Genomic DNA, 22,603 nt, shown 5'->3' on the forward strand with positions numbered 1-22,603 from the left:
AGGCGTGAACCGGTTGTTGAGCGTGGGGATGAGACGGTTGCCCACTACTGTTGCGTATGACAGGTCGTTCCGTGGAGGACAGGTGTGGGCTGGTGGCGACGCTGTACGTCATGAAGGCCGGCTGCCCGGTTCGGAATCTCTCGTTGAGCGGTAGGCACTCCAACGAGAGGAGACCAAACGCCCATCAATCCTCTCTGCCTACCATACCGGCAAGTAGGTTCGGATGAGGAAGAGCCCTCGTCATGGAGCTGTCCCTTCGACCACATCCAGTCAGCTTTGGGATTCTACTGCCATGTCTCGCACGGATGGGAATGGTCTGCGTGCATGGGAGCATTGAGCCCTGATCTGTAGCGCGCATTACTTGGATTGGACTGGTCTGATCGCATCTTGAGGCGAAGCTTAGCCGCATGAGGACGACGCTGCCGCTTCATGCTCATCTGGCCTGTCGCGAGTTTCGACGCGAGCGATGCTGCTTCTCACCGCTACCCACATGGTCCATCTTGCTGGTTGTCGTTGTCTAACGTCGTCGTCCAGGCGGCCGCGGCGTCTCGGGGCTGGAGGCCTGGGTTTTTGCCACCATTGTACCGCGAGACTGGCTTGCCTGGCGCGAGATTCGAGGCAGCGCAGAAACGCGACAGAGTGGGCATGTCCTTGTTGATGGTAGGTGCTGAGGAGGAAGACGCTCGGACGCAGCTCCCGGCTTTTGGAAAGGCCTCGATGAGTAAACGTGGAAACGCTCTGTAAGCATCGCGGCGCGGTGATTGAGATTTGGATTGATGTGCATGGCGCGCTGTGTGAAGAAGGGATGCCTCGGTGCTCGAATAGCAGGTGCTCGAATAGCAGTTAGCTCTCCAAGAGACGTTGGTCGTTAAAAGCCTCGTGATAGCTCGGTCAGACTGGGACTGGGACACTGAGGACTTCGGAAATTAGGCACAAAACCATGAGTGCGTCTTGGGCTCAGCGACGGCGGCAAAAGTTTTGTAAGCCTGGGCTTGGTGTTGTCTTGTCCTCCACGGATGCGAGCTGTGTCGACGTGTTTGGCCAACCGAGATAAACTACCTGTTTTCGTTCATGCAATGAGGGGAACAGACACTGTGAGCACATCCTACCGTAGGAGTCGTTTTTGTCGTGAGTCTGCCCTCAAATGAGTGTCAAGTTTTCGTTTAGAGCGGCTCTTCCTCGAACGACAGTGTCGACGATATGATAGGAGAGGAGTTTGACGATAGTTGAATGCTCCGGGTGCTCAAGGATATCACTCACTCGTCGCGTGAGTTGGACCACGAAGCAGGTGTGGGGTGGGTGGTGGATCAGTCCCAGCACCAGTCAGCAGTCGTCCATTTCGATGGTTCCATTGATGGCCGACAGTGAGATGTGACCGGAAGGATGATGATTGGCTTCAGGTTGTCGAAAGTCCCTTGCGTCTGTGGCCCTCGGTCAATCCCTGCCGTAGATCAGGCGGTGAGTCGCGGCAAAACTTTTGCGCAAAGTCGTCGGCTCTCCAACAATTTTGATTTCCCTAACTTGCGCCAAAAAGCTGCCCGGCAGACTCGATCAACCTCAGTTCAGCAGCAAAATGGGCAAACGCAAGGTCGGCGCCCTCGAAAAGGTCGAGGCAGATCTGTACGCTCTCAACTCTCCCATTTCGCTCCCACAACTAACGTGTCGCAGTGCCAACCTTCAACACAAGATTCGACGCGATCCGAGGTAAACACTGTGTTCAGACATTCACCACAACTGTACTAACACATAGCAGCTCGTACGAAGATGACTTCCAGGCTCAGTATCGCCAGTATCAGGTCCTCTTCGAGGTCTTCATGCACGATCCTTCGTCCCACGACGACAACGCTCTTGTCAAGCTGCGCGACCAGATCGACTTCGTCTCCCATGTAGCCGATTGCTACCCCAAGCAGACGAATGAATTTCCGGCACAACTCATAGACTTGCTCTCCAACCACCATGCCTTATTGGAGTCTGAACTTCGCGACAAGCTCGTGGGAGCGTTGGTTCTGTTGCGCAACAAGGAAGTCATTGACTCGGCTCGGTGAGAAGTCTGCCAACTGGAGACCTGTGGCGCAACTTCTAACAACTCTCAAGTCTCATCAATGCCCTCTTTCCAATCCTCGTCACCACTCCAAGCAAGTCCCTCAGGGAATTGCTCTTCACGAAAATCCTCTCCGACCTCCGCTCCTCCAACGCAAAGTCGACAAACCACCGTCTCAACCGCACCATGCAAACCGTTCTTTTCAACCTCTTGACATCAGACCGAACATCGCCCAAGGGTCTCTGGGCTGTGAAGCTTACGCGCGAGCTGTGGAAGAGGCAAATTTGGACGGATGCTAGGGCTGTAGAGATTATGAAAGAAGCTTCTCTATCCGAGAACGAAAAGGTCATCATTGGCGGCGTGCGTTTCTTCCTCGGCGGAGACAAGGAGAGGGAAGAGGCCGCAGATGATGACAGCGACGCAGAGGACGGCGTCGACATCTCCAAGCTCAAGCACCAGGCCGGAATCAACAAAAAGACCAAGAAGAAGGAGAAAGAGCTGAAAAAGGCAGCAGCCAATGTCAAGAGGGTATGGAGCATCTCATCACGCATTGGAATTGAGCTGACAGCTTGCAGAAAGAACGCAAGAAGAAGGCACCGCACCCGCTCAACTTTTCTGCGCTGCATCTTTTGCACGATCCGCAGGGCTTTGCGGAGGCGCTTTTCTACAGACATCTCCAGAACCAAAAGTCAAAACTCAACCTCGAGCAGAAGCTGCTTGTTTTGAATCTGGTGACTCGCCTGGTCGGTCTTCATCAACTGACCATCATAAGCCTCTATTCCTACTTTCTCAAGTTCCTGACGCCGAAACAACCATCCGTCACCTCGTTTTTGGCCGCGCTTGCCCAAGCCACGCATGCTCTGGTACCTCCGGATGCCCTTGAACCTCTGATGCTGAAAATTGCAAACGAGTTCGTTTCCGAAGCTGCAGCTTCAGAAGTAGCAGCCGCGGGTCTCAACTCGATTCGCGAAATATGCGTCCGTCAGCCGCTCGCCATGAACGAGACACTTTTGCAAGATTTGGTCATGTACCGAAAGAGTAAAGACAAGGGTGTGATGATGGCGGCCAAGGGCCTCCTCAGTCTCTACAGGGAGGTTGGCGCAGAAATGCTGAAGAAGAGGGACAGGGGTAAAGAGGCAGCCATGGGTCTGCGCTCGGGAGACAGGAAAGAACAGCGATACGGTGAAGCTGCTGCTGGAGGGATAGAGGGCTTGGAATTGCTCGAGCAGTGGAAAGAGGAGGAGAGGCGGAAGAAGAGGATCGAAAAGGGCTTGGACCCAGATGGCGCTGACGACGAAGACGAAGCCGAGGATGAAGACTGGAAGAACTGGGACGTCGAGTCTGAAGCCAGCGACGATTCCGGCGGTTGGATTAACGTCGAGGCCGATGGAGACGACATTGTCATTAGCGACAGCGAAGACGATGAAAGACCAGCTAAAAAGGCCAAGAAGGAGCACGAAGCTGCAAAGGACCAGGGGCCAGCAGACGAGCAGCAGGCCGAGCAAAAGGCCGCACAGGAGGCCAAGGAAAAAGAAGACGCGGCGCTAAAGCTTGCAACGACGCGTATTCTGACACCGGCCGACTTGCAGAAGCTGCAGGAGCTTCGTATGCAAGCTCAAGTCAACGCCCAGCTGCCGGCTCATCGCCGTCAAAACGCCGCGGCCGCTGCAGCCGCGCGTCATGCAGAGGACCCTCTGACAGCGGAAGAAATCGAGCTACCGGCGAGGCTAGCCGCGCGCAAGACCAAGGAAGAAAAGATTGCCATGGCAAAGGCAGACCGCGAAGACAAGCACCAATCGACGACGGCCAAGCGCAAGGAAAAGAAGATGGCCGAGGGCAAGAGCACAACCAACAAGGAGAAGGCGCGTCAAAAGAACTTTTTGATGACGCTGGGCAAGGCCAAGTTCAAGGGCAAGCGTAGTTTGACAGACACGCAAAAGGTGCTGCGTGGTCACATTGACAGGCAGAAGCGTGGCGGCAAACGGGGCAACAAGGGACACTAGGCTTGGTGGTGCAAAAAGCAACTGGTAGAAAGTTTCGATAATGATACCCTCGATCCCAAACATGAAGCTACTTAGCTTACCTTGATTGGTTTTCCGGTGTGGCTGGGCCACCGTACCAATGTCGTCGGCTCCCCAGATGCCGGGGATTGGGCAACATCTAGCTGGCCGTATGTGGCTTACATGGATGCGTGCAATCGGTCGGGCGAACTGAGCTTGCCATGACGGCATTTGTGGTCGTTGCTTCCTCAAGATATCTCGTCGACATGTGAACCGCCTTCCTGCCAATCGCCGTTGTCATATATCATCTATCCCAGCGGCTGTTCCTGATCGTCACCCATCCTTTCGACCCGACTGCACGCACATCCGTCATGGCCTCCAAAGTGAAGGACGTCCTCTCGCGATCCAAGGCCAAGGCCAGCGCAAAGATCAAAAAGTCGAAACCCACCGTCTCGGAAACAGAAACGCCCCAGGACCTCAGCAGCGATACCTCTGGCACCGAGGAATACGATACGCCTCCAAGCTCCCTCTACCAGGATTCCGAGTCGACACCTTCGCCGTCGAAGCCAGAAACGGCGGAACAGCCCCACCCCCGCCAGGTTCCCCGCCAGCGACGCAGGGACGCCTCCGCCGAAGACGATGGCCCCAACGCCCTCACCTCCAAGTACAAGCTGCGCGTCACAGCCGGCCCCTCGTACGACCGTTCGACCCACCGCCTGGTCAATGTCAACGGCGACGACACCCTCAGCTTCGAAAACGAATTCGTGCGCGTCAAGGTCAAGACGCGCATCCGGGATTACACTGGCCTGCCGCTGACATCACCCGCCTCGACGCCCTACTTTGACGACCCAGCCCACTCTCGCGACCGCTACAGCATCTCGTTCAGCTTCGTACCCAAGGTCGATTTGCCAAGCGCCGACTGCGTGTGGGGGCCCGACTTTGACCACCCGGTCCGCGATCGCCTGCCGCCGGGCTTCAACTACGCCTTTGGCATTGTCAAGCGCTTCATCGACCCGGGCATCGAGTGTGATGCTTATGCCGACGAGCCATGGTTGTACGGCCCCGCACTGAGCTGCTGGTTCGTGCTGCGCGTGGGCGACAAGGTCGGGCAGCACGGTGACGTCCCCGACATTCGCGAGTCGCCCGCACTGGCCGAGGGTGGCGATGGCGATGGCGAACAAGTCCGGAAGGGGCTGGGGGTTCCCGAAGATGCAGACAAGAGGCGCAAGTGGTTTCTAGATCGGGAGCATAGAGAGGCGTTTGTGTTTGAAGAGGGCAGGGCATATCAGGGTGACTTCTTCAACCCTTATTTGGATTTCAACAGTGAGTCGATGCTGCGGTTGCGACTGTCATGAAACTGGCTGACTTTGATGTGCAGAATTCGCCCTCAGGCTGCCCGGCTTCTCGCTCGGCGTGCTTCGATACATCGACGACAAGACGCACACTTTGCGGTGGGTCTTCAAAAACAGAACCACGGGCGATGTATACTTTGTCGTCGTCTTCAATCTCCTCTTTGGTCAAGAGCTCGAAGAATCTCTGCGCGCCGAGGATGAAGAGTACTACAAGAGTGCGGAGAAGGGAGAGTAATGAATGCACGTTCATCCACGCCCTCATTGGCACCTTCCCCGCACGGAGCAGATGGATATGAAACAGCCAGGCTGTTTGCACGGACGCCCAGCTGTCCACGCGCATGAATTATTCGGCTCCTCTCAGAAAGCGAGACACGAGGACATGTCTGACTGCCACCGGAGCGGAGCACAGACGAATCTGTGCATGATCCCGCTGCCGCACAGGATGGCGCAGCCAGGCGGAGTTGCTGCTCCATCCTGCCTGATTCTTTTCCCTTCGCTTCTCCAGTGTGTGTTGAAACAAAGGGCAGCTCTTGGCTCTGTGGCTGGGTATAGGAAGCATTCATCACCAAATTACTGAAAGTGCGACTGGGAGGAGTCTTTCATCAGCACGGGCACGTCCCGAGACCTGCCACCTCTTGGGGCCGCCATATCCCTCGTTTCTGTTCCTTTCATCCAATATGAATTTGAGAAGGAAAGCAACCATTCAGAAGAGTGGAAAAGAAGGGCAAAAAGGATGGTTGGGTCAGGCCAGGAGGCGCATCGGCTCTACGATGAATCAGACATCAAAGACGAAGACAAATAAGATCACACAACATGGATACATTCAAACCTCGAGGTTTCCAACACATGTCCACCACTACCCACTCGTCTTGCCAAGAGAAATGAAGAGCGCTGCACTGGCTAGTGTAGTCCATCGGCGCCCTGTTCCCCCACGCCACGCTCCGTCCACTGTCGCGTACATGTATCCACTGGCCGCGCGTCGTCCTGTTCAACCCTCCCCCAACGCTCGATCGCGGCCATGCCTGCCTGTCTGCCGAACGCTGCATGCTGCTGTCATGGCTCTTCAAGCACACTCCTGGCAGAGATGGAGCTTTAGGCTTGTCAACTTGAGTGCGAGAGCCCTGTCATTTGCAACAGTGTTTGCGCGTACGGCGTGGGGTGGCAAGGATGACACCACCACACCGCTACCCTCACTACAGAAGTCCTCTGGAAGGAGAATGGATCAGTGGGTAGCTGAGTACATGGACCTAACTACAAAGCGCCAATTGCATTCTGCTGCTGCGTATGCGTCCCTGCTACCCCATCTTCAGCATCAAGAACAGAATAATCTGGCCCGCTCTACCGCACCTCTGATATGGCGCTGCATGCTTTCTATGTCTCCTCAACCTACAGATGACTCCCCATGACGTGCGGTAGCGTCCTTTATTGTCTTGAATCGCCCCGCCTTGCCCTGTCATGTCATGTCCGGCGCTGTACGGTACTGTACAGTGTACACAAGACGCTGCACTGGCGTCCGGGTGCCTGCGTAGGCATGTAGTCTCGAGCTCCCCTGGCTCTGGCTCTGTCTCTGGCGCGACACTAAGTGCACAAGCGGCGGGAGGGGTACATGAGGCTTCAGTGCGTGTTGGGAGCGCGCAACCGCAACAGGGTCGGGTCTTGGGAGGATATTAGATCTGTATTTTAGGTAGCTAACCTATCCTTCGGTGCTTTCTAGGGAAAAGCATATATTTTCCATCCTTTGCTCGGGTCGCGAAAGTAAACAAGGTCTTAATACCTTCTTGCCTGCCTGGCTGCTTAGGCTATACTCCCCAGCCACCGGCAACGATAGTCAAAGAAGGCCAACCAGCAACCCCAGCTCCAACGTCCGAAGGGGTGGATACCCTCCTCGTCCTCCTCTTCAACTTTAAAAACTCCTCCCCAACGCCCAAAATCAATAAAATCATCTACTGACCTTCTGCCGGCCTGGCAAGTGGGTCGGGTTGGCTTTGGGCTGACTTGTTGGGCTGGCTGAGTGTGACTGCCGCCACATGTAAGCTAAGGTAGACAAGCCGAGACTTTGATGACTCGAGATGAGAGGGAGAGGGCACTAGGGTGCGGTGTCTCCGAGACCTTTTGGGGTGCTTGTACTGCGCAGCGCAGCGCAGCGCAAACAAAATAGCCTACCTAGGAGGGAAAGGGGGGCGGCAGGGGAGAGGAGGGATTATAGCAGAATCACGTTTGCCGCTTCGACGCATTGAGAACACGATGATGATGGCGCGACAACCATGTCTAGATGCACGGGAAGTAAGTCTTCTTGAATCGTCGTGCATTCGTGCCGTCCGTCGACCTCAGCCGGTCTGCAAAATATCCAACCAAACAAGCCGCTTGGCTCAGCTCGGCCCAAAAAACCAACCAACCGACCAACCAGGCAGCCCAGCTCAACCCGCGAGGTCTGGGCGCGCGCACATGCGCTGCTCCTTGTGCTCCGAAGCCCCACGAACGCCTGCCCCGAGACCGTGTACGAAGAGTGGAAGAGACGAGCAAAGAAGAGAAAAATGGATACGCGAAGTAGGGTACTGGTAGTTTCTGGAATGGTGCCTCCGAGAAGGCAAGGGTAGATACATGAAGCGAAGTCTGAGAGGAAGAGGAGAAAAGATTTGGCTAGAAATTCGATCAGAGTGATGGCAGGGCAGATCGAAAGCTAGCTTCTGCTCACTGTACGCTTGGAGTAGAAAGAACAACTCCCTGGTTGCAGCCGTGATGGTGAATAACTGCTCTCTGTGTCATATATTTCGACACACACTGTGGCCGAGCTCCGTCATCTGTCGGGAAAGCGTCGTATGTCATGACCGGTCCGTCTATCACAGCCGCTTCATACGCGGCGGGGCCTGAGGTATTCGCGCTTCTCGCTTGGATTCGTCCTCGTCCTCGACATATTCATCCACCTCCATTGCGTCCGGGTCGTGCAGGCTGGCCAAGCCCCAGTCCAGCATCGGCTCGAAAAACTTCCTGCTCGACCGCACCAGCAGAGCCGCTTCCCCGCCATCAGCATCGCCGCGTCGCCGTTTCTTGCCCGGAGACATGCGCTGGACATCGTAGCAGAGGATACCTGGGCCGCCGTCGCCCTCCTGGTAGTGGTCATGTTCACCGTGGCTCGTCGGCTTGGGCTTGGAAGACTGGTCGCCACCCATCATCATGGTGTCGGCAAGGCGCTGGGCAAACGCTGGAGTGACATGCCCCTGGATCTCGACTTTCTTGATGCCGCGCAGCTGCGCAAGCGGCTCGAGCACGAACTGGTAGAGGCAGGCGGCGACTGATGCTGGGCCTGGCGCCGCTGGTCGGAACTCCCAGTATAAATCGCCGGTGTTGAGCAAGACGAAGCTCCCATAAGAAAACTCGCCGCAAATGAGCGTTGCCGTGAATTCTTGCAGGCCATGTTGCTGCTGCTGAGGCGATGGTGGCGAGTCCCCAGGCGGTGCTCCTGCTCCATCATCAAAGCCGCTAACGGCTTCCGCGAGCCACGTCTGCACGCGGTGGTACGAGTCTGGCCGGCGAATGTCTTCTTCGATGCGGATCGAGACGCTGCGCATGCGGCGCAGAGCTGACGACGGAAAGATGCGGAGCGTATTGATGGGAAGGCCGCGCGCGTACGGCTTGTTGAGGGACTGAGGGTTGAACGAGTACCACATGCGCTCCCGGCTGGTCATGGAAAAGTGGAAGCGGTTGGTGCCGTAGAGAATGTCTGCGGCCTCATCATGGGTAAGGCGACAGACGAGCAGGATGGACAGCCATAGTCCGCCGACGGCGCGGATGCCGGGCTCCCAAAAGTGACCGGGAACGGGTGCTCCTTTGTTGGACTTGCGTGTAATAGGGTGGATGAAAATGTCCGTGTTGCGAGGCAGCAGATGGGAATAGATGAGAAGACGGATCTCGGAGGGGAGGTTGAGAAGAGGGCTCTGCCGCTGGATGTGGTCTACATCCTCCTCCGCTGGCGACCTTGGTGTTGATAGCGGAAATGGCATTGATGGGGAAACATGCTAGGCGCCCCCTCAAACGGATATTGACGAGGCTGAAAAGGAGATGGAGATTGACAGCTGAGTGGAAGGAGAGTGGCTTTGATGAGACATGTTATGAGCGGGAAACGCGCGGGAGGAGGCAGGGCAGAAGCAACGCCGACGCGTAAGGCTTTTACAAGACAAGAAAAGGTACGCCTGGAACAAGGACTGGGTAGCCGTCAGGCTGCATGCCACGGACAGGGCAGGGCAGCGTATTCACCTTAGTGAAGTGGGAGAGGGGGGAAGCCAGGTGTGGTCAGGTAGACACGACGGACGGACGGTGTGGGCCGCCCGAGTGCCGGTGGGCGCGGCGCGGCAACCTGTCAAGGCTACCCTGACCGGAGACACAGACGTCGAAGTCTGTGGCGCAAAATTCTCCACGCCTCGCCTCCGCCGTCCATGATCAATTGCATCTTGATGGTTGCACTCGCAAGCCACGGCGACATTGCTGTCAGCACGAGCAAACGTCCAACTGGTCCGTTTTGGTCGTCCGCAACTAGCCGCCGAATCCTCACCACCTCCACCCCACCGCCATTGGACTGTCCCGATTCACGAGACCAGGCAAGACTCACTCGGAATTCCCATGATTGCCGCCCTGGGATGAATTTCCTCTTTGGGTCGCCATTAGCGAAAGCCCATTCCTCTTTGATTTCTGCATCTCTGGTACTTTGAAGGCTCTTTGCCCTCGTCTCCGTTGCTAGACCAAAGCACACGAGCTCCCGCATGTTGGCGGCAATACTCGATCCAATGATTGACTATAATCGTCCCCGAGAGACTCGCCAAAAGTGAATGCCAAGCGGCTGTGCGTGGCCCGCGTGGTCTTCGGCAGTTGAGGGTGTCCAGTTTTGATCACCTGGGATTGCTTGCCGACTTTTGTATCCAATCGGACGGGTACATGCCCTGCAAGACCTGCATGAGGCTCTTTTGGTGGTCTTTGGGTGGTTTGCTGACGCATGAGCTCTGTCCAGACTGGCTCATCTAGACCTCTCAGGCCATCTCAATGGCAGGGCTCAGCTCGAATGCCTCTCAGCAACATATTGGCCCCTCAGATTGCCTCAAACTGTATCATATTGCCTGACACGTAACACAGGTCCTGTGGTCCTTGTTTGCCGTCTGCTTGCTCCGAGTCATCTCGTTGCCTTACTCTGACTGTGGGTTGGGCTCTCGGCCTGAGATGCTCAGAAGGACCCTATGACACCTCAGACACAATGCCGACAACAACGGCTGTGGATGGATGCGGTGCTGGATTTTGTCGCGCTCTGCTATAGTGGCAAATACCACGGCGAGTGGATCATTGTTGCCATTTGTAGAGAATAAGATGTGTCAAATCCCCTCGGCAACCTGGCGGAAAAGGTAGCATCACCAATCATCGTCCTGTCCTGTGTTGCTCCGGGTGTGCTGACCAGATCTCCGTGTTACCGGGCGCAACGACTCCAGGCACCAATCGAATACTCGTCTCTCGAGGCATGCTGCGACAACCTTCTCCTTAGCTCTATGCTGCAGCTTCTCCATACGCCCTTTGGAAATATCAATCGTGCTACATGGCAAGGAGAAGGGAGAAATGGAAAATCTTGTAACATGGAAGATCTGACAGATGAATCTATGGTCAGCATCGTATCTTAGTCTGTGTCATCTAGGGAGCCAGTCCAACCTCAGTGCCGAAAAGTGACCCTTTTAAGAAATCCTTCTCAAGGAGAGAGCAGTCAGAAAAGACATGGCATCGATAGTCCCGGGAAAAGTTGCCCATAAATGTGAGAAGGAAGGGTTTCCCGCTGCATGTACTCGGCAAACGTCAGGCGCTGCGGTTGTTGGTGACGAAACAGCACGCTCTTTCTCATAACTTGGCCAATGTCTCAATAAACATGATTTCTGCTGTAGCGAATACGGCACCAAGACCATCTTCTAGAGAGCTTGAGATGTAGATTTTCCGACCTTCTATTTTCTTGATTTTTGCAACCGCCAAGGCGAAGCCAGGTGCTGGGAGGGGTTTCTTGTAGGAGACATTCAAGTACGCCGTGAAAGCTGTCAAGCCTACACTTGTGCCTGCCCTGTTGTCCACTTCTTTGGCGTTGGCAGTCAACAAGACGCCGGTGACTTCGTCGAGAAGGGTCGCAATCATGCCGCCATGACAGACGCCGGGAAATCCGCAGACGCCGTCGCCGAGCTGCAGAAACGAGCGAGCCTCGCGGATCGGGCAGGAGGGGTAATCCCCAGGCACGCGATGTTGAGTGATCCATGCTCGGACGGTACGCTGAGACTGGAGGGTCTCGGCTATGAAGGAGTCCTCGGTGGTGGGTTTGGGGGTCCGCGAGTCGGTTGGAATCAGCTCGAAATCGGGGTCAGCGAGAAGCTTGGCGGACCAGGGGATCTGGAGGAAGAGGGCGAGGTCGGACGAAGCCATTGCGGAGGGCACGGCGGGAGTGAGCAGATGTCGACATGATGTTTTGTAAATGTAGGGTGATGGTTGGACAGCGGGGTGGCTTTTGCCGAGGCCGACAGCCCGTTTGGGCGCCTCCGTCGGCTAGCGGGACCCCCGCCATGGCTTGATCCATTTCAACTCCTGCTACATACCCACTCGTTGATGCATTGAGCGAGCCTGCATTCTCGAGACCTGGCCCGGAGCCGTTCATGTTATGCTGCCTTCGAGCCCGCAGTCTTTTGCCAACGGGATCCGCTCTGACCCAAGCCACCTTGGCGGCCGCCCGCTGACAGAGACAGTCGCCTCTCGTCAGCAACTCTGAACCTCTCCGCCAACGCGCACACACATCTTTCACAGTCGAATACATGCGGATCTCTTCGTCTGCCGCCGCGCCCTATCTTCATCTGAAGTCCGTCCTCATGGCGACCTCATATTCATCAGCCTCCACATCATCATCGGCTTCGGTCATGACCTCGACGTCGTCCGATGAAGACACGACCATGAGCGATGTTGAACAATCTGATTCGCAACAACCACTGCCCAGCACTCTCCATCGACTGCCACTCGAGCTGCGCGAGAAGATATATGAATACGCCTTACGCTCAAGCACCACAATATGGTGGCCACCCAACAACTCCACCCTGCCCGTGCCAGGAGCAGCAACCGCGCTGCTCACCACCAGCCACACCATCTACGCCGAAGCCGCCCCTATCCTCTACGCCTGCAACCGTCTCCTCTTTGTCCATCCCTCCGACGCCAACATGTTTGTCCACCTGACATCGCCCGACTACTCGCGCTGCGTCACCAACGTGTGCCTGCGAATCCGAGACCGAGATGTGCGCCTCTGGTCATCCTATCTCGGCAGCGCTCTGCTCTACCGCAGCCTACAACACGACTTTCCACGCCTCAAGTCGTTGTGGATCTTTTTCCGAAGTAGCTTTTGGTCGCCACGCGCTCAGGACCTTAGTGAATCGTTCAGGCGATGGCTCGAGGACCCGGCTCTGCGCGAAATTTGCACACACTTGGAGGACCGCGTGCCTAAGAGCGCTGATGTACGGCTGGTTTGCGTGCACAGGGTTCCGCGCGAACACATTCATATGCTGGCGCAGGAAGTCGGCGAGGACTTGACCATTACCAAAACTGGCACTGGGGAAGCGAGGACCGCGTTCAGGAAGATGAGCAAGATCGTCAATGTGGCCCTGGAGCTTGCACCAATTGACCCTGTTGCGCTCATGTGAGGTTTGATTTGTTGGTCTGCACGGTCATAGCGAGCGGTCGGTTCTTGGTATGTTTCGACTCAACTGGCCCATTCATTCTGGTCTTACTTTCCCTTTGTCTTGTGTCAAAAAGGACGCGGTACGCGGATGGAGTTTGGCGTCATCGCGGAAAATTTCTTTTTCGCTTGGTCTTTTCCGAAAATACCCAAAGTTGCAGGAGGAGCGTCGCAAAATCTTTCTATCATTCTTTTTCCATCACATCACTAATTAGAGACAATACGCCCTTTGTTCCAGACTTGGGACTCTGGCACTGCACACTGCAAAGCCATTCTGCAAAAGAACCGCGTGGGATAGCGCCGAAGAAGATCATGTCGGATTTGTCCACACTGCAGCCTCGATCCCTTGCCTCTGCATGCTGAACAAGAGCCGTGCCGCCCACGAAACCGGCACTGGAGCTACCATGGCAACAGGGAACCTGCTGTACTGGCAGAGGTTCAAAGTCGCTCACTTCTTCAATCCCGGAAGTCCCGGAAGACATTAAGCTCATGCAGTACTCGTGATGATGGTCGACACCGCCGCAGATCCACAGCCAACTCCGACATGACTGAATCATGATTGATGGCGGCTGACTCTTACCTCTCTCACGCAGCACTCATCAGACGGCCATCAACCTGCTCAAATACCCATAGTCGGCTCCGCATCTCGTTCTCATTAGCTCCACTGACTGTTCTGGCGCGCGTTGGGGCCGAGTCTGGGTCTTTTCGTGCGGAACATGACATCCATCACTTTTGCCACTTGCAACAGACGACTGGAGTGTGTAAATGGCTTTGGCATGACGACAGGCGGCGGGGATGTGGCTTAGGTGTGTGGTGTTGAAGTGTAGTGGCGCGAGACCAGATATGCGTGCGCCTCGTCGTGGAGGGGCTACTCAAAATGCCGGCAATATCGGAGCAACGACGTTTTGAGACTTGCAAAAGGGAAGGCAATACCGATCCCGGAACACTGTTGGACCTGGATAGTGCCTGGATTCTTCTGGCGGGAGGCTGCAGTGCAGCTGGTTGCGTCCATTTTTGTCCAGCAAGCACACACCATCAGGACTCGCCGAGCCACACCTCGCCCTGTATCTTGCGCAAAGCCCGCACGTCAATTGGACGGCATGGTTAGGTTTCGACTTCCTTTTTTCAAAAACTTGGTCCAAGAGTATAGTATATGCCTGACTTAGTATATGCCTGACGTTGCTGCAGCCTCCCGCGAGCTGGCCATCGCCGACGCTGCGCAGCCATCCGTGCGTCTGTATCGACCCGAGACCAATTAAGCTTCTAGGCCCGTTCCCGGGCTCATCACAGCTGAATTTGCTGCGCGAGTTGGGCTTCGTTGGAGTACATGGCACGTCGTCTTGAAAATAATCGGCGGCATTCGCCGCTCTGAGACTTTGAGGGCTGGCTGCTCAGCTGGGTCACTGAAGCAGTTGGACATGTTGGTCTTTTTTTGCCACGCGCAAGTTTGGTGTCTCTGGCAGCTGAGAAATCAGTTGCGCTTTGCCAAGCGACGTTGGCCCAGAATGTGCATTGTCCTGTCTGTCATGATTGGCATTGTGAAGTGATCAGTCAATCCGAGGCGAAGAGGGTCTATGTTAGGCCCAGAAACTCGAAGACTGTGGAACGCAGGGGTCGTGACAGGCAACTAGCGGAAACCGGAGGATTCGTCTGGGACGTGGACGGGACGGCGTAATGAGGACCAAAGGGTTCCGTGATAGAGAACTCGGACCAGGCCTGGAGCCATGGTCAACATTCAGGTTGTCCAAGCCGAGGAAATCCTCAAGGGAGGTTGGCAAGGAAGCTGGGACGCTGCATCATTGCCACGGGCGTCTGGTTGCAGACATTGAAGCCTTGAGGCGTGGGCCGGAATCAATTCCAGGAAAAGATTGTTGGGTATTCATTCTGTAATTTGCAGCGTGTTTCTCGTACATGCAGCCATCCGTCAGTGCCGTGTCAAGGCCGGAGAGGCGAACAATTCGCCAAGGAAACATAGAGAGCCACGAATCGAGTGGGTACAGGAAGCTAGCCAGATGCAGTGGCTGAGCAATAGTGGTTTTGGACGTCCTTGTCGACGCATCAGGATAGACAAGATATCGTGGGAAGAGCAGAAGGGTGGTGTTGTGGTTGAGCTCGCCTAGCCATGGCGGCCCGCAGCCAACCGAAACCATTCGCTCGCGCCTTCGCCTGCCTGGCCGCCCAAACCAAACCTCTCAACTTCATCCTCGGTCTCTACGCGCCTCCGTCAGCAAACTATTGCACGCACTCGTTTGATCAAGCCACTGGATAAACCGCTGACGCTGATCTCTCATACTGTACCTTGACCTGTCCGGACCCAATCATTTCATGCTCTCACGCTGCGGTGGAGTTATTAGGTTTCCAGAACAGCACAACTGGTCATCATCAATTTACTACGCCATTGGGGGCTTCTGATTCATCAAGATGGCCTGACTCGCCATTATCCGAGCTCATTGGTCAATAGCTGAACACCAAGAAAAGTGAAAGAGTTTTGATCAGAGTCGAATGCGCTTCGAGACACTGTCTTTTCTCGTCATCATTCCGCGGCGACCTGCTGGATTCACCCATGGGTGGTGGTAATCTAAGGGCCAAGAGACTGGGAATGGATCCTCTTTCGACAATCGCCTCTGGGCTCCTTGAAAGCGTGGCCACCACGTGCCTGGGTTGTCGACAGCAGATCATCGAGAATCTGGACCTCGTTCCAGCCTCAGCGAGCGTTGTACCGAGTGTGTGTTTTCATGTGCTTGAAAACCTCGAAACAAAATCAGCTGTGAGTACAAATCATGGAGGGAACTGTCGGCATGCAAGAACGTTTCCCAGGTCCAGAACTACGGCGTACAGTGCACAACTGGGCGCCCGAATTAGGATCAGAGGCGCCACAATTGCCAGTTTAAGGCAAGTCGTCAGGAATAGCCTGTCGAGATGCTGCCAGCATGAGCTAGGGCTGTTGGCTTGCAAGGCGCGGCCTTTGGCGTTGCCATCAAGCCAACGGCACCTCGACTTGCCATAGCCGCCTTCGGTACATGCGGAATGAAGCTACACGGGTACATAATGTCGTAGGCTGCCGTTTGCTGCAATTCTCCCACGCTCCACGCTCCTACTCTCTCTTTGGCGCTTACCAATCTGCCACCGGCTTCACGCCCTTGGCTCAGTCTTTCATTCAAACTACTCGCCTACAGCCCTCACTTGTTGGTATTGAGTAGATTGCAATCCACGTTTCTATTCTTGCAAGTCCGATCAATCGCCATACCACCTTCATCCAGTAGATTTCACGGAATTTTGTTTCGTCGCTACCCTCGCCATGGGTCTCAAGAACTTCCTCAACTCGAAGTCGGCGAAGGAGGAGAACAAGCAACCCGAGGTCACCAATGAGAAGCAAGAAGAGGTGACCAATGAGAAGACTCAGGAAGCCACTGCTCCGGCTTCTGCAGCCAACTCTGTCCCGCAAAGCCCAACTTTTTCAAACGCCACAACCCCCTATGGCTCCCGGCCGCCTTCGATCCGCAACTCGGCGTTCTGTGAAATGAATGACATCAAGTGCGATGTCATGGTCAACTGGCTTCACTCCCAACAGGAGGAGAAGCTGTGGTGCACGGGAGAGCCCGAAGAGGGTGTCGTTCTCAAGAAGTCCCGGGGCGAGTACGCTTGCTGCCCCTCTGAGTTGGCAGACGAGTCCAATGGCTTCCTCAAGGCCATTGAGGAGCTCAATGTCAGGGTATGTCAGAATTCCTCGCATCTCTTCGACTCGTCTAACAGATCACCAGGCGGCCATGACTGTCAACACGCGTGTCATCAAGATTCTGCTCCACAACAACAACCTTCCATTCATCGAGATCGAGAAGGGTCTGCGCGTTCAGGTCCTTCCTGACATCACTTTCCTGCCCCGTTGCCAGAAGCATCAGTTTGCTGCCTTCATTGCCGACCGTGGCATTTTGGTCGTGTGGGAGGACTTGCCAAAGAAGCTCCTCGAACGCGTGAGCAGCATCGAATCTGCCCTCATGGACATGATATGGAAGGATAACGACGAAGAGGATGACGACGAGAAGAAGGAGGCTACGGCCGAGGTCAAGGAGATTGAGGATGCCGAGTCTGGCGAAGAGAAGCCCCGTCAGACCATGCTCCAGCAGACCATCATGACTGGCGTCACTGTTTTCCTTGTCACCTGGGCGGTGGGAGGTTGCTTTCGCCAGATTGCCATTCAAACTAAGATCGACAAGAACTACATGCGTTGTGCGTTTGTACTTGCCATCTTTCCCGTCATTTGGCTCTCTATCGTAAGTAGTGTTTCTCTCGATTGCGAACGCTGCTAACCTGCTTGCAGTTCTTCTTCCAGTCTTTCGTCGGTGACGTTGCTCAACTGATCGGCCCTGTCAGCCAAGTCCACAAGAACACAAAGTACTTTTCCGGTATTGCTCCTCGCCGTCTCAACCGCGACCGTGGCGCTCTTCCCCACGTCACCATTCAGTGCCCCGTCTACAAGGAGGGCTTGCACTCCGTCATTGCGCCCACCGTCCGGTCTATCAAGGCTGCCATTTCGACCTACGAGATGCAGGGCGGCACGGCCAACATCTTCATGAATGATGACGGTATGCAACTCGTCTCCGAAGAGGAAGCTCGCGCGCGCCAGGACTTTTACGACGAGCACAACATTGGCTGGGTCGCGCGTCCCAAGCACAACTCGAAGCCCGCTGAGGGCGAAGAGCTGTTCTTGCGCCGCGGCAAGTTCAAGAAGGCCTCGAACATGAACTACGCTCTTTGGGTCAGCAACCGCGTCGAGGAGAAGCTCAATGCAGTTGCTCGCACGGAAGCCTGGACTGTCGAGGACGAGGCCAATGCCTATCGCAGCGCCTTGACCGAGGTCTGTGAAGAGGATGAGGGACGCACCTGGGCCGATGGCAACATCCGCATGGGTGACTACATTCTCCTGATTGACTCGGACACTCGTGTGCCCAAGGACTGCTTCCTCGACGCCGTCAGCGAGATGGAGCAAGCGCCCCAGGTCGGCATCATTCAATACTCTTCTGGTGTCATGAACGTCACGGACAGCTTCTTTGAGCGCGGCATCACCTACTTCACCAACCTCGTCTACACCCAGATTCGCTACGCTGTCGCCTGCGGTGACGTTGCGCCTTTTGTCGGTCACAACGCCTGGCTCCGCTGGTCCGCTGTTCAAACCATTGCCTACGACTGCGAGCTCGACGGACGCGAGAAGTACTGGAGCGAGGAAACCGTGTCCGAGGACTTTGACATGTCGCTGCGTCTGCAAACCGAAGGCTACATCGTGCGTCTGGGCGCCTACACGGGCGGCGGCTACGAAGAGGGCGTCTCGCTGACGGTCTACGACGAGCTGGCGCGCTGGGAAAAGTACGCATACGGGTGCTCGGAGCTCATCTTCTACCCGCTGTACCAGTGGCCGACGCGTGGACCCTTCACCAAGCTCTTCCGCAACTTCATGTGCTCCAACATGCCGCTGCCGTCCAAGATCACCATCATGGCGTACATTGGCACCTACTACGCCATTGGCTCGGCCTGGATTCTGACGCTCGTAAACTACTTCATCATCGGCTGGCTCAACGGCTACTACGACCACGTTTACGTGCAGTCGTTCCGCATCTACTTTGCCATCATCGTCGTCTTCAGCGCGCTGGGCAACATTGCGCTGGGCGTGCTGCGGTACCGGACGGGCGAGAAGCCCCTCGTCCCGGCCCTCATCGAGTGCTTCAAGTGGCTGCCGCTGATGAACTGCTTCCTGGGCGGGCTGTCGATGCACGTGTCGCAGGCGCTGCTGTGCCATCTCTTCAGCATCGACATGTCGTGGGGCGCGACGTCCAAGGAGGCCGAAAACATCACCTTCTTCGAGGAGATCCCGCGCGTCCTCAAGCGCTTCAAGTGGACTTTCGTCATTTGCCTGTTGCTCATCGCCCTCATCATCTGCGGCGCCTGGGTCTTCCCATCCCTTTGGCAGATTCGCGAGTTTGCTGCCTTTTTCCCCCTCCTCAACGTCGCCATCTGCCACTTGCTCCTGCCCATTGTCCTGAACCCCAACTTGATGCTGTTCACGTGGTAAGCAAAACGTCTTGACACGTGTACTTCATCATTGTTGGTTTGGTCTCGTCGTTCAGGTGTTCTTGGTGCTTTTGTTTGTGGCGTGGCATACCCAGAGTCTTGCAGAGGCGTTGCGGGAAAAATCCCAGAGAAAGGGGCGGCGGCCTGGTTGTTTGACATCTTTCTCTCCTTCATGATTTCCTACTGATGGTCTTGGATTTGATCACACGGACGATTCTTCTCTTTCGAATTGGCGTTTTCTCTCTCCCTGTTTTGGGTCGCAAAAGCGACCGTTGCGTGGTGGATGGATACATGGTCCCCACCGTGGAGCGTAATTGTTTTCCGCCTCTAGATGTGCATATTTAGAGAAATAGAAAACTTCAAGTCTTTCCTTAAAATGAGAATGCGCCTCCTACCGCTCGTCTCGATTCAGGCTCGAAGAAGGTAAACAATATGCTCGAAGGAGAGTATATGGAGCAAGAAGGTCGAGAAAAACCAGACAAACAAACGTAGGTCTTGATTTGTGCAGCGAGTCTTGAATACCTGTACAGAATAAATGACTTTTCGATGAAATTGTTACAGCTTGTCAGTCCAACCCATACATCTTACAAAGCGCACCTCTTCACCATCTACACCGGGATATTCTTTGCCAAATACCCCAGCCACCTGGGCAACGTTCGTCCCCACCTCTTCTCCTCACGCGCCGGGGCAACGCGAATGGCATCCTCAATCGCACTGGCCCAGCGCACGAGACTCGCCTCCGACCATGCGGTGCCCATGAGCGCTAGCCCAAACGGCATGCCGGAGTTGGCGTCGTCGACACCCGCCGGCACAGTGATCATGGGGTAGCCCGCCTGCGCCGCGACCTGGTACGTCTGGCCGACGTCGGGCGGCACGAGCAGCGCGTCGACGCCCTGCAGCGCAGCGTCGATGCCGCGCTCGCGCGACTGCGTCTGACAAAAGGCCAGCGCCTGCCAGTACGTGGCGTCACGGGTGCCGTTGGTCGCCAGCGAGGCGAGGAAGCCGTCCTGGCCCGAGTAGAAGGCCGGGATGCCGCGGGGCCAGGGGAAGCCGCCCTCGGTGCCGTCATTGTCGCGATTGTAAGCGACAATGTCTGCGAGGGAGCGGATGCGTGTGTTGGAGAGTTCAGAGAGGTACGTTGCGATGTTGCGGTAAAAGTCGACGGCAACGACAGTGTATTCGGATTCGTTGGCGAAGCCGCGCGTCGAGCCGTAGTCCCAGTCCCAGCCGTCGGGACTGACGAGGAGGGAGCGATTGGGGAGCTCGGTGTTGTTGACAATTGTTGCTCCTTGGGTCTTGAGGTAGTCAAGGATGGAGACGAGCGTTGATTGTTGTGCACTTGAAGCATATTGCCAGAAGCTGTCCCACGGAATACCGAAGGTCGCATTCGAAAGTGCGGTACGATTAGAGAGGAATTGGGCGAAGCCACCGCTGGGTGTCTTGTTGTCCTGCGCCAAAGTGTAGTTATCTCGCGAGTCGATACCGTAGATGGCATCCAGAGCGTACACTGCATCTCGAACACTCTTGCCGAAAGCCCCAACTGTGTCTTGATGCTCGCTTTCAGGAATGACGCCGGCTCTGGAAGTCAGTCCAACGGTAGGCTTGATTCCAACAACACCATTGCGTTCTGCAGGATTGATGACACTGCCGTCAGTCTCCGTGCCGAGGGCGAATGGCACGACATTTGCTGCAACGGCGATAGCACTGCCGGAACTGCTGCCTCCTGGCGTGACAGTCAGGTTGTACGGGCTTCGAGATTGATCTCCGCGTGCAGAGAATCCTTCGCTGTAGTTGTTGCTGTTTACGCTCAGTGTCAAGTTGTTTTACGAAGTGGAGAATCCGCAAGATACCTTCGCATATCGGCCCACTCAGAGAGCGTAGCCTTGCCGAAAAGGACTGCTCCAGCTTCCCTCAAGCGCGCCACGACGAATGCATCTCTTGGAACGATTGATCCGAGAAGGGCCCAGGATCCGGCGGTTGTTTCCATCTTGTCTTTGGATGCTATGTTGTCTTTGACGAGAAATGGAATACCATGGAGAGGACCACGCACTTTGCCTGACTTTCTCTCTTCGTCTAGAGCTGCAGCTATAGAGAAGACATCGGGATTGAAATCCAGAACGGAGCTGTCGAAGTCTTAGATATGTGCTGCCACTGAAAGCATCCAAACTTTTGCAGCAAGGGCATGGGAAACATTGAAGGGAAGAAGCAAAACGACTTTAGACGTACCTGATGTACTGATCGACCTGCTGCATCCGGCGCATAAAGCAAAAAACCAGCTCCTCCGAAGTTAATTTTCCAGAAGTCATGACATGTTGCAGCTCATCAATAGAAGCCTCCTCCAGTTGGACATCCCGACACCTCTCCATAGGGAAGAGTGACGACGAATTGGCATTCTGAAGCGATGGGAATTGGTACGGAAACGGGTCCTGGAGAGGGTCAATGGCCAAGGCTCCTGAGTAGAGCGAGTTGTTTGTCCCGTAGCCACGCGCAAGCACAAACAGAGAGCCGAGTGCCAGTAGGCCCGTCAAGGAAGCGCGAGGAGGCATTGATGCGCCGTCCAGGGGAAGCTTGAAGTCGGACGTCAGAGTCGACTCATGGCTGCGGCTGAAAAGTCTACAGGGCTGTTATGTATCGTCGCACAAGGCCCCGTTTGTGCAACGGTTATCGCAAAGTTCCAGAATCGGACGACCTGAGAGAAAGGTGGGGGATGTTGTGCAGGGTGCAGGGACCATGTCGATAAGCTGCAGCGGGAGACGGCGGCTAACGAGATGCAGACCGGGTGACGTCAAACATCGTCAAACATCGTCAAACAACATTCGGCTTTTTCTCTCCATCGCCGCTGTCAATCTCGCCCATTCGTCCTCGCTCTCTCCGCATACCCTCACATAACGCACTCGCCATGTCTGAAGTCGTCGTTTTCGCCGTTGCGACCCCCAAGCCCAAGCACGTGGAAAAGGTTTTTCTCAGACCCCTGGAGCTTTCATCCCAAGAATCTGGAAAGGAATCCCGGCTAACCTTGAAACCTTGTCCAGTTCCTTGAGCTCATCAGCGCCCACGCCGCATTCGTCCAAGCCAACGAGCCCGACACCCTGCGCTACCAAGTCCACAGGGAGTCCAACAACGACAAGATCCAGATTGTCGTCCTCGAGACGTGAGATCAGACCACTCCATTTGTTTCCATCACACTCGAGTTGACTGTGCCTCTGCCTCTCAGATACAAGAACCAGGCTGCCATGGACGCGCATATGACAAACGAGAAGTTCCTGGCTATGGTCAAGGAAATCACGGAGAAGGAGATTCTGGCTCAGCCGCTCCAGATCATCTCCACGTCTCCCGCCGCCGGCTTCGCCAGCCGCTGATGCGGCCCGTCGTCCGGCCTTCATTCCGTGTACATACTTGAAGGTAAGGCTCTCAATGTGTA

General features: G+C 55.4%; 9 protein-coding genes across 9 annotated transcripts; 6 read left to right on the forward strand and 3 right to left on the reverse strand.

Moving 5' to 3' along the window:
* Positions 1-1,528: 1,528 nt before the first annotated feature.
* J3D65DRAFT_630381 (SDA1-domain-containing protein) lies at positions 1,529-4,140 on the forward strand. Its single transcript, XM_066800827.1, has 5 exons — positions 1,529-1,620; positions 1,669-1,704; positions 1,754-2,041; positions 2,095-2,569; positions 2,617-4,140. Exons 1-5 carry the CDS (start codon positions 1,574-1,576, stop codon positions 4,042-4,044), a joined length of 2,274 nt encoding a protein of 757 aa, XP_066653909.1. The 5' UTR covers positions 1,529-1,573; the 3' UTR covers positions 4,045-4,140.
* A 40-nt stretch (positions 4,141-4,180) lies between these two features.
* J3D65DRAFT_699682 (uncharacterized protein) lies at positions 4,181-6,087 on the forward strand (the record flags this gene model as incomplete). Its single annotated transcript, XM_066804066.1, has 3 exons — positions 4,181-4,211; positions 4,726-5,364; positions 5,420-6,087. The coding sequence occupies 3 exons, from the start codon at positions 4,181-4,183 to the stop codon at positions 5,626-5,628; spliced, it is 879 nt and encodes a 292-aa protein (XP_066653910.1). The 3' UTR covers positions 5,629-6,087.
* J3D65DRAFT_444106 (uncharacterized protein) lies at positions 5,850-7,218 on the forward strand. Its single transcript, XM_066796272.1, has one exon. The coding sequence runs from the start codon at positions 6,071-6,073 to the stop codon at positions 6,797-6,799; it is 729 nt and encodes a 242-aa protein (XP_066653911.1). The 5' UTR covers positions 5,850-6,070; the 3' UTR covers positions 6,800-7,218.
* A 903-nt stretch (positions 7,219-8,121) lies between these two features.
* On the reverse strand, positions 8,122-9,575 carry J3D65DRAFT_444128 (uncharacterized protein). Its single transcript, XM_066796274.1, has one exon. It carries the CDS (start codon positions 9,392-9,394, stop codon positions 8,234-8,236), a length of 1,161 nt encoding a protein of 386 aa, XP_066653912.1. The 5' UTR covers positions 9,395-9,575; the 3' UTR covers positions 8,122-8,233.
* A 1,575-nt stretch (positions 9,576-11,150) lies between these two features.
* J3D65DRAFT_444125 (HotDog domain-containing protein) lies at positions 11,151-12,019 on the reverse strand. Its single transcript, XM_066796273.1, has one exon. The coding sequence runs from the start codon at positions 11,826-11,828 to the stop codon at positions 11,262-11,264; it is 567 nt and encodes a 188-aa protein (XP_066653913.1). The 5' UTR covers positions 11,829-12,019; the 3' UTR covers positions 11,151-11,261.
* J3D65DRAFT_630390 (uncharacterized protein) lies at positions 11,979-13,457 on the forward strand. Its single transcript, XM_066800828.1, has one exon. It carries the CDS (start codon positions 12,212-12,214, stop codon positions 13,082-13,084), a length of 873 nt encoding a protein of 290 aa, XP_066653914.1. The 5' UTR covers positions 11,979-12,211; the 3' UTR covers positions 13,085-13,457.
* Positions 13,458-16,639: 3,182 nt separating this feature from the next.
* On the forward strand, positions 16,640-19,183 carry J3D65DRAFT_555451 (glycosyl transferase family group 2-domain-containing protein; the record flags this gene model as incomplete). The annotated part of the gene is made up of 3 exons (XM_066797227.1): positions 16,640-16,831; positions 16,881-17,390; positions 17,438-19,183. 3 exons carry the CDS (start codon positions 16,640-16,642, stop codon positions 19,181-19,183), a joined length of 2,448 nt encoding a protein of 815 aa, XP_066653915.1.
* A 244-nt stretch (positions 19,184-19,427) lies between these two features.
* On the reverse strand, positions 19,428-21,984 carry J3D65DRAFT_630395 (amidase signature domain-containing protein). Its single transcript, XM_066800829.1, has 3 exons — positions 21,409-21,984; positions 21,033-21,305; positions 19,428-20,979 (listed from the first exon to the last, which is right to left on the reverse strand). The coding sequence occupies exons 1-3, from the start codon at positions 21,726-21,728 to the stop codon at positions 19,791-19,793; spliced, it is 1,782 nt and encodes a 593-aa protein (XP_066653916.1). The 5' UTR covers positions 21,729-21,984; the 3' UTR covers positions 19,428-19,790.
* J3D65DRAFT_678586 (uncharacterized protein) lies at positions 21,956-22,541 on the forward strand (the record flags this gene model as incomplete). The annotated part of the gene is made up of 3 exons (XM_066803666.1): positions 21,956-22,138; positions 22,215-22,333; positions 22,397-22,541. Exons 1-3 carry the CDS (start codon positions 22,082-22,084, stop codon positions 22,539-22,541), a joined length of 321 nt encoding a protein of 106 aa, XP_066653917.1. The 5' UTR covers positions 21,956-22,081.
* Between the last annotated feature and the right edge of the window lie 62 nt (positions 22,542-22,603).

Source organism: Phyllosticta citribraziliensis (genome assembly GCF_038025025.1).
Source record: "Phyllosticta citribraziliensis strain CPC 17464 chromosome Unknown J3D65scaffold_8, whole genome shotgun sequence".
Lineage (NCBI taxonomy): Eukaryota > Fungi > Ascomycota > Dothideomycetes > Botryosphaeriales > Phyllostictaceae > Phyllosticta > Phyllosticta citribraziliensis.

Coding starts and splice junctions, on each gene's coding strand:
- J3D65DRAFT_630381 (XM_066800827.1), top strand. CDS start 1,574: ATGGGCAAACGCAAGGTCGGCGCCCTCGAAAAGGTCGAGGCAGATCT. Junction 1,621..1,668: donor GAAAAGGTCGAGGCAGATCT/GTACGCTCTCAA, acceptor AACGTGTCGCAG/TGCCAACCTTCAACACAAGA. Junction 2,042..2,094: donor GAAGTCATTGACTCGGCTCG/GTGAGAAGTCTG, acceptor ACAACTCTCAAG/TCTCATCAATGCCCTCTTTC.
- J3D65DRAFT_444106 (XM_066796272.1), top strand. CDS start 6,071: ATGAATTTGAGAAGGAAAGCAACCATTCAGAAGAGTGGAAAAGAAGGG.
- J3D65DRAFT_444128 (XM_066796274.1), bottom strand. CDS start 9,394: ATGCCATTTCCGCTATCAACACCAAGGTCGCCAGCGGAGGAGGATGTA.
- J3D65DRAFT_444125 (XM_066796273.1), bottom strand. CDS start 11,828: ATGGCTTCGTCCGACCTCGCCCTCTTCCTCCAGATCCCCTGGTCCGCC.
- J3D65DRAFT_630390 (XM_066800828.1), top strand. CDS start 12,212: ATGCGGATCTCTTCGTCTGCCGCCGCGCCCTATCTTCATCTGAAGTCC.
- J3D65DRAFT_630395 (XM_066800829.1), bottom strand. CDS start 21,728: ATGCCTCCTCGCGCTTCCTTGACGGGCCTACTGGCACTCGGCTCTCTG. Junction 21,306..21,408: donor CAGGTCGATCAGTACATCAG/GTACGTCTAAAG, acceptor AGACTTCGACAG/CTCCGTTCTGGATTTCAATC. Junction 20,980..21,032: donor GAGTGGGCCGATATGCGAAG/GTATCTTGCGGA, acceptor GAGCGTAAACAG/CAACAACTACAGCGAAGGAT.